We start from the raw sequence: 9048 nt of genomic DNA, 5'->3' as shown, positions 1-9048 counted from the left end.
GTTTTCTTAAAGGGAGGGGTTAACCACAGCTTTGCTGATCCTATCAGTTTCTCATTCAACATACTGTCAAAGCTTATACAGTAAAAGAAAATATACAAAGCCTGTACACCAAACCCTTCGTTTAATTATTTTGTTGATTTAAATCATAAAACAAATATCCATTGATATCTCAAAATCTCTGATTATAGCCTACGTATTATTAGCCTCCTAATGTAATTACATTGTTTAGAGCATATAAGAAACAAATGGAAAAATCTTTTTTTTTTTGGAAAAATGATATTTTATGCATATGTTATGCTATATCCTCATAAGTGACATTACTCAGTTGTTTAAAAAAATGACATGAAATGGCATGTATAGACAAAAACAATGGGATTTTATTTTTCATTCAAAAAAGCTGAAAAAGTTCCCGTATTTCTTTAACCAAACTTTGTTTAAAGATTATTCTCAACTTTGTTATGAAAGATATAATGTAATGAATTGATATACCATTTTCCTTTATGCAATATGTGGGTAAAATGGCCATATATGCATGGGCTTTCCCACTCAATGCAATGTAGACTATCTAATTTGCATATTTATGTGTTCTTGGAGCAACATGTAGCCTAATGAAAAAAAAAGTGTAATGGGAGTAATAGTTGGCAACATTTTCATAATAATATATAATATTTTATAGGAATATTGATATGTAATTTATTTCCCTATTCACTTGTTGTGTCCTAAAATGCCTGATTAACATGATTTAAGTGTCCTCTGTGAGTGGACATGTATGAAATCAATGCCCTGTTTCGTAACAAAAGGTCATTTTGATTAGAAACCCCATAACATTTTCCTGAGATGTTTATTCATAACAAACAATTTGAAAAGTAGTCAGATTTAAATGATAAGTACAAAATATTATCATGCTAAATTTGATCATTCAGTCATTTTTAAAGACAAGGAGAAGTCGTTGTCCTGGTGAAACCTCAAAACAAATGGTATTTCTGAAAAGGCCTGAATGTGCTCTTTACAGTACATTACAGGACAAGACTAAAAACTGTGACATGTATGATGACAGATAAATTTACTAAATATAATGTCCTCGTACGTGGACAGTGGAGGTTAGAGTAATGTGACAGCCCTAAAATACATTTAAAATGAAATATTTTTCTTTCTCATGTTTTCCACGGACCCCGTGGCTCCCTCTTGTGGTCACGGACACCAGTTTGAAAATAACCGACTGAAGTGGAGAAGTGGAGAAGGGGGGGACCACTCATGTTCAGTCATGCAGTGTGTGCTGTCGACCGCTAGATGTCGCTGTCACCATCTGTGGCGCTTGGCTGGTTGAGCTGTCGGCGTCCTCGCGCGCCTCTAATGTGTCAGCGCCAAACAGCAGGAAAAAAAACTTCGGCAAAAATGGCGGAGGGTGCAACGTCTCTCAAAGGGTTGCGGGCGCAAATGGGTAAGAATTTACTAATTTACAAGCTCTTTTGCCAAGTTCTCGTTTCGTAAATCAGTCATATGACATATCTTCAGTACTATGGCTTTGTTTGGAGGCTGTTTTGGACGGCTGAGGACTTAAATCCATTACTTTCATTGAGGCGGTTTTGAGAGGGGAGAGTTAGCGGGCTCAGATGGACGGATAACGGCCAGCTAACTGCTAAACTTACTCCAGCACCAGGCAACAAGTTTGTGTTTGTTCACTGGTATATTCTAGTGGAGTTGAATGCTTAGTTATGCTGAGTTTACGAAGCCCTACGCGTTTTTAATGTGTTCGCCGGATCTGTTGAGAGGTTTGAAAAGTGATGTCTTGTTTGACAGGGATACATCATCACATCTTTGTATGGAGCTCTCGTCTGTACGGACCGAACCTATTCGTTTATTATTTTGAAGTTGTTAATATACTAAATATTCTCTTGACAAGGTGCTTTTAAAATGTGTACAAAGTCTTCTAAGTTGGTTTCTATATGCGCTTCCCATCTGACTAGCAAAAAGAGACTGAAATTGATGTCGAAAGAGTTATAAACGTATAAACTCCAAAATCATTTGGAGAACTGCATGTTTGATGAAAGTGACCATTATGTATTGAGTTGAGCCATATAAGTGAAATCATCAAGTTTTAGTGTATTATTGCACGTGAAATTAATGCAGGCAGCACTAAGCTAGTGTTTACTGATCGTTGGATGTTTAGCAGTATCTTTCGCTTGATATCTTGTGTTGTGTGGTTGAGTTTCTGTCTTGCAGATGCTGTTGGCCATTTTTGTCAGTAATTGCTAAACAGGATGTCTACACGTATGACTCTCATTACACTTGGAGATAGACCCTTAACTAGGTCGTTTACCATATGCTCTTTTAGGATTAATATAAACTGTCATTTTTTCTCACTATCAACATTATTGCAGATGCATTTTGCAGAAAACCATCAAATTCTATTTACTTTACTTCGAGTGCCTCTTACGAATACACGTATGCCTGTTTTGCATTCTCTTCTGCCTTGCTAATGAGGAATGATTTGCACTTTTGATGTATTATGTTTAGCCTATGCCACTAATAGACTAGTAGATTTAGCTTTCACTGTAGCCTGTGGTTAATCTCATGGAGTTGTAAAAGATCTTGGGGCCTGTTGTGTAAGGTACACGACTGTCCTGAAAGGCTTATGCTTTTGAATGTCATTTTAGCTTTTTTTTTTTTTTTACTGTAGTAGAACTTGAATTCAATTAATTTGATTGTTAGAAGTGGGTCACAGTGGGTTCACATCAAGATCTGCATCCTGCCATTGTTAACCCTGTCCTGACTGAAAGCACTAGACCCTATATGGTCTAGTCCAGTGGTATTAAAAAAATGCACGTTATTTTTGTAGTTATTTATTTATTTTGATTAATTTGTCTCTTGCATTTTAAAGCTATTATTGAAGAGAGTTAGGGCCATTTGTTATCATAATCCACCGGCTGGTTATAAGTCAATATTAAACAGGTAGCACCTTTGTTTATCGAGCGTACTCATCATTCTTGGCTGTCAGAATGAAGGCTTTAATTCTCATTGTTAATAAATAGCGTCTTTCCCCTCAGAGTTATTTTTTTTAAAGTCATTAGCTTTTAGTTAAACCAGTATATGGAACAAATTTGTGAAGCAGAATGGCTTATTTTTGTATTTCAGTCCTACAGGTGCTGTACATGACCTGCTGAGCCTTTTGACATTTGTTTAAGTGCTGCAGCATTCAAATGTGCACCCCAGTCTCGTTGGAAAATCCTGCCTGTGGCAACATTTCTACTAAATTATATTTACAATGCTTTTAAGTTAAATATCAGTGAGTGTCCAAAAATGTCATTCAGTTTTAAGCTAAATAGATGAATGTGAACCTGGCAATGTTTTAATGCATTGGTTGTTGTACATATCCCGGCAGCTCAGAAATATTGTGCATAATTTTACAGTGTGTTCACACCGCCACAGGCGAGAGCGTCAAAGTGGCCGGAAGTCATTCATTTTCAAATGCCTTAAAGGGATAGTTCACCCAAAAATGCAAATTAGCCAATGATTTACTCACCCTCAAGTCATCCTAGGTGTATATGACATTCTTCTTTCAGACGAATAAAATCGGAGGTATATTAAAAAAGTCCTGGCTAATCCAAGCTTTATAATGGCAGTGAATTGTTGCCCTTGCCTTTATGAAGTCCATAAAAATGCATCTAACCATCATATAACTGCTCCACATGGCTCCGGGGGGTTAATAAAGGCCTTTTGAAGCGAAGTGGTGCGTTTGTGTAAGAAAAATATCCATATTTAAAACTTAATAGACTAAAATAGCTAACTTCCTGCGGGTTACTGTACGCATCGGTTTACGGCGAAGGAGTGACCTTAGTTTCTGAAGCCATAGTTTAATGTGAGGTACAGATGAATATTTAAGTCGTTAAATTCAAATTCATGTGAATGCTTCCCTCCGCTGCGGCTGTCAGTCATTCTCCATTCAGCATTCATTCATTCATTCAGTTTTGCATAAAATGACTTTATCTGGCTGGAGTTTATTGCTGTTTCACATGTTACTTTATCTCGGGTGTCTGTTAGATCACAACACTGGTGTAGATAGCGCTATAATTGTTCTTCACGTGCACAGTAACTGAAATATAAAACCGTTAAAAGAAAAGGCTCAATAAAATATTGCGGATTACACTACGCATTAGGGGTGTAACGGTACACGTATTCGTATTGAACCGTTTCGGTACAGGGCTTTCGGTACGGTGCGCGCTTGTACCGAACGGTTATGAATGCAATCTTTAACAGTTAACAGTCGGCTTGTTTAAAGCGCGGAACACACTTCAATCCGAGTTTCCTCACAAACATATTGAGTATTCAGTCCATTTTATCACGAAATTCAAACGATAAATGCCGTTTTAACTCTCAATAATGTGACGTGACTGATAGACGCGTATCAGTTCAACTTCAAGCAGCAGCGCGCGAGTGAACGCGATCATCTCCTCCTAAAGAAATGAATATCTTAAGGTATGTTGAGGATACATTACAACTTACTGAAACGTATCATATGTTGTGTAATCGCTCCATCTGTGTTTCAACCGCGGAAAGACAATAAAACAGCTTGTAAACAATGTCATGTAGAATCACGTTTACCTCAGAAGTCATTCAGTGTCCACAGCTGAGAGTTCACTAGAGAGATTAACACTTTCACTGAATACATGCACTATATTAGCCTATATATTCGTTATATTAGCCTATATATATTCATTATATACTACTTAGCCTGTTAGTGATGTCTTGTTTATTTATGTTTAAATTAGGGGTGCACGATATTTCGATTCAATATCGTTATCGCGATATCACGTTGCCCGATATTATATCGTAAGTCTCGCGATAATTATGCGATATTTTGTTTATGACAAAATGAGACGCGTTTCACTGTATATACATTCTTTATCGAATCTATTTTTTTTAAAAACGGGTCCATCCTACTCGCTCCAAAGCTAACTGTCACTCTCTCACTTCTCCCTCGCTCTACACACACACACACACGCACTCTTGTCGGGCCGGCTCGACGCACACACCAGCGCACAACAAAAGGAAGTGAAAAGAAAGAAACGACCTAAAGAGAGAGCGAAGGGAGCAAGTGGAGCAAAAGAAAGAACACAAAAGTAAGAAAATGAGTGATGCTCAGGGAGAAGATGAAATAGTTAAGAACCACCACAAGCCACTTTTTATTTCTCTCCGTTTTAAATATTTCTCTCAGTTTATTTCGGCTCTGTTTGAGTGTGCCTTTCAGTCTACGCGCTGATATGAGCAGATATCCGATCACTATGCACAGGTTAGGGGTGTTTAGCCACACTTGCAATGCTGGTGTCAGAGAGTTATACTCACGGAACACTATAGTTATTCACAATCACCAAAGTTCATTATTTGAATGCGTTTTAAAGCATTACGTTACCGGTTAAACATTTCATTCGCATGCTCATGCACTGTTTTGACATGCGCTGAGCTCGCGCACTAAAAGCCTGTCAAACACGTGATTACTGGACTAAGTAGTCTTATTGCGCTAATACTGTCAAATACACACATGGTTAACATAAACACAGTCAGTTATGTCTAAAGTGAAAGTAAAATCGCGTGTCTGTGTATTAGATGTGTAGAGGTCTTACATTGACAGAAGCGCAGCCTTTAGTGAACATGCTGCCGCTTGTCCTTAAAGGGACAGTTCACCTCTAAAACAATGTCATTATTTACTCACTCTAATGTTGTTCAAACCTGTATTAATTTATTCTGTTGAACACAGACAGTTGAATACCAGACAGTTGATGGTACTGATTGATAGGTTCGTGCTGCGGAGCCTGGCGAAAGTATAAACAAGCGCTTGCGCACGGATGGGAGGGGCGGGTGCCATTCATTTTCGGTTTACGTTTTCGGCTGTTTTTTTATTTCGGCCCGAAACAGATAATGCCATTTTCGGCGGCCGAATTTTTGGTGCACCCCTAAATTTAAGGTGATTGTTTTGGCTCTGTTGTTAATCTTTAATAGCAATATGTAAGTAAGGGCTCCCTATATAGTTTACAGCATTATCTTTAAGAAACTTTTAGTTATATCTGAATTAATTTAAGGACAGACACAATTTTTTTTCCCTAAACCACTGTTGAATAAAAATTAATAAAAAGCAATTTTGTAAAACTGCTGTACCGAATCCGTACCGAAACGTGACTTCAAAACCGAGGTACGTACCGAAGTTACCGAGTTTTGTGTACCCTTACACCCCTACTACGCATCAATATCTCTTCCCTTTGTGCTTTGAACTTTTCAATGCTAAGCAATGTGACTCAAGCGCATCATTCCGTGCACGTGATGCGCATAAAGCTAGTGTTATACTTTCCGCGTGCGCGAGGGTCTGCTAGGGTCAGCATGACGTAAGAATCATCATCGGAGGGTATACGCGGAGGCTCTTTGCTGACATCCACGTGCCTCCCGTTTTAGCCTCAGTTATACTCCAGTTTGGACGTACACGGGCCGCTGCGGACAAACGAGTTTAACTGAGCCTTAAGCGGTCTGTGATGCTCTGTATTGGAGCCTTTTATATTACAATAGTTTTGTACAATGAAAGATTATTAATAGCCTTTCTTGTTCTGTCCTATTTATCATATGTTGCTGCTTCATTAAAAAGTTGTGCTTAAAATTGAAAAGAAATGTCTTAATTTTATAGTATATATTTATAAATATATTTATTTGCTTTTCATGAATGTACGAGTCAGCCTGACTCCTGTTTATTTTGAATTTCTACCAAACCAGTGAAGCTATTGGTTTATTTGCAGTTGTTGCACTGGTGCACAATTATTTAATAAATAATTCACCTCATTTGTGTCTGTGTTTTGCTTTACAAAGTTAGGAAATAATGTTTAAGTCAAGACTGATGCCTTTTTCAAAAGAATGAAACAGAATCCACTAGGGGTGTGACGAGATCTCGTGCCACGAGACTAAACTGTGACGAGATTTCTCGTCGAGGGTAAAAGCTGTCTCGTGTCATAATCTATTTTTTTTTACAGTCTATGGTCATAATGTCATGACGGAGTGTGAGGGTGAAGTTAGGATAGAATAGGCCAACAATACGTTTACATTACGCATCCATTCTAGTTTTGCGTTTTATATAAATAAAAACTATTTAATTCAGGCGGATAACAGTCGTTTCAATTCCATCAGCTCACCCAACACGAGCTGTTTTGAGTCGTGCGCGCAGTACTGATCACTTAACTAGAGTGTTATGAGTGTGCGTTACGTGTGTTAGTTAAGGCGCTCGCATTGTACGAGTGTGTGTTACATGTTAGTGGACTCGACTGTGGTGAGTTTACATTTTAAAATGCGTGTTCGGCACCACCGCTCCCTATAGAGATTGCTAATGTGTCGTCATCATGACGTATTCCCAGTGGTAAACGCAAAGCATTTTGGGAATCCGCAGCACAAACGGGCGCCGGTCGCCACTCGCCAAACTTCTTAGTTTGCATGGAGGGAAGAACGCAGTGTTGATGCCGTCTACCTGCTGTGTAATAAACTGCAATAGTCGTTCTCACGATAGAAGTGGCATAAAGCTTAAGCACGGGATATACAAATATAAGTTTGCAGTTTGAATGATGTCCTGTATGAACAAAATGACGGAGTATATTTTTATGTGCCCACTGTTGGATTGCGCCCGCTCCTCCCTCTCTCAGGCCGGCTACACACTGTGAGCATGGTGTTTCTGTTGTGTGTCAGCTGCGTGGCGTTTTCTGTGTCTTTGCACACCAGAAGCGTGTCTGACGCGGCGATGCTGCTGCTAGGTGACGAAGTGGAAGGCCTATACTTCATGTTAAAGGGGTGTTAAACCACGATTTCACTATTCTAACTTTAGCTAACGTGTAATGTTGCTGCTTGAGCATAAACAACATCTGCAAAGTTACAACGTTCAAAGTTTAAAGCAAAGGGAGATATTTGCTTTTAAAGAAATCAGTTTCTAAGAACTACAGCAAACGGCCAGTAGGCGACTACACACATTCCTCCAGGGTTGGTGACATCAACAGGCTCAATATTTACATAAACCCCTCCTCCGAGAATATTAAATAAGGGGGGGTGAGGCCATTTTGTATCGCGGCGCTGTTGTGGTATAGTTAGGCTGGAGTGTTGTTGCCGCGATGCCGAGGAAACGCTGTTATTTTCATCCGGATTGCAGGTCTGGGGTACTTGCTCTGTTCAGCCTTCCTTGGGACGGGGGTGCGTTGCAGAGTGTTTAACATACAGCATGTTATATGCACGTGTGTTTGAGTCAGCGGGGAATCAGGCGCGCGCAGGGCTCCCTGCAGCACATCTAACAGAGGAAAACATCCACCGTCTTCGCGATTTCAATGCCAGATTTGCACAACGTCAGCTGCGTGAAAAAAACACTGCCGGTGCGTGGATGCATGACGCGCGCGCTGCACATTTCACGGAGGACAACACAAACTTCCACAAACTTCGTGAGTTCAATACAGGATATGCACAACGGCTTGTCCTGAAAGCTGGATTTACAAACAGAAGCTGTTCACGGGCCACAACCTGTAAGTCTGATTTATTTTTCATCGATGTGTTTTCCTGTAATAGGTTGTAGCAAGGAAGTAAACAGATGACAACGCTGTTCTGCAAACCAGTCTGTTAAATGCTTATTCATACTTAACGTTATCCGACGAACACCTAACGTTACAAACACTAACGTTAAAATCTCAACAGCGAACCTGGCATTAGTGTAAATGATTCTTTGATTAGAGCTTTTATTTATTGTTAATCTACAGGCTTGCTAAACATGGTTCTGTGTGTGATTTGGCTAACTTACTAGTTAAAGCCAGTGCTTAGTGTTTGTTTTGGGTTAGTTCTTGCGACAGATATTTGGCTATAATCGTTCTAAAAATACAAAAGTTAAAGTGCCATTCAGTAGCGATCATTATAGATCCGCAGTCTTTACTCTTGAGGACTGAACAGGTTCTGCTCGATCATCTTCACTCAAATGTTCTGGGTCTGATTCGGGCTCAGATTGGTGTGGTTTTATTGACGCCGTTGTTTCTAACACTGACCAAAGCA

At 39.3% G+C, this 9048-nt stretch overlaps 1 protein-coding gene across 12 annotated transcripts in view; it reads left to right on the top strand.

The window, feature by feature from the left end:
* Positions 1–1379: 1379 nt before the first annotated feature.
* The window catches only part of map7d3 (MAP7 domain containing 3), a 52017-nt gene continuing 44348 nt past the window's right edge, over positions 1380–9048 (top strand). For all 12 annotated transcript variants that reach the window (XM_079839140.1, XM_079839132.1, XM_079839141.1 and 9 more), the window contains exon 1: positions 1380–1441. In XM_079839140.1, coding sequence (XP_079695266.1) covers positions 1396–1441 — 46 coding nt within the window. In that variant the 5' untranslated portion in view covers positions 1380–1395. The remainder of the gene's footprint in view (positions 1442–9048) is intronic.

Source organism: Gobio gobio (assembly GCF_949357685.1).
Source record: "Gobio gobio genome assembly, chromosome: 16".
Classification (NCBI taxonomy): domain Eukaryota; kingdom Metazoa; phylum Chordata; class Actinopteri; order Cypriniformes; family Gobionidae; genus Gobio; species Gobio gobio.
This window is presented reverse-complemented; position numbering and strand designations above follow the sequence as displayed.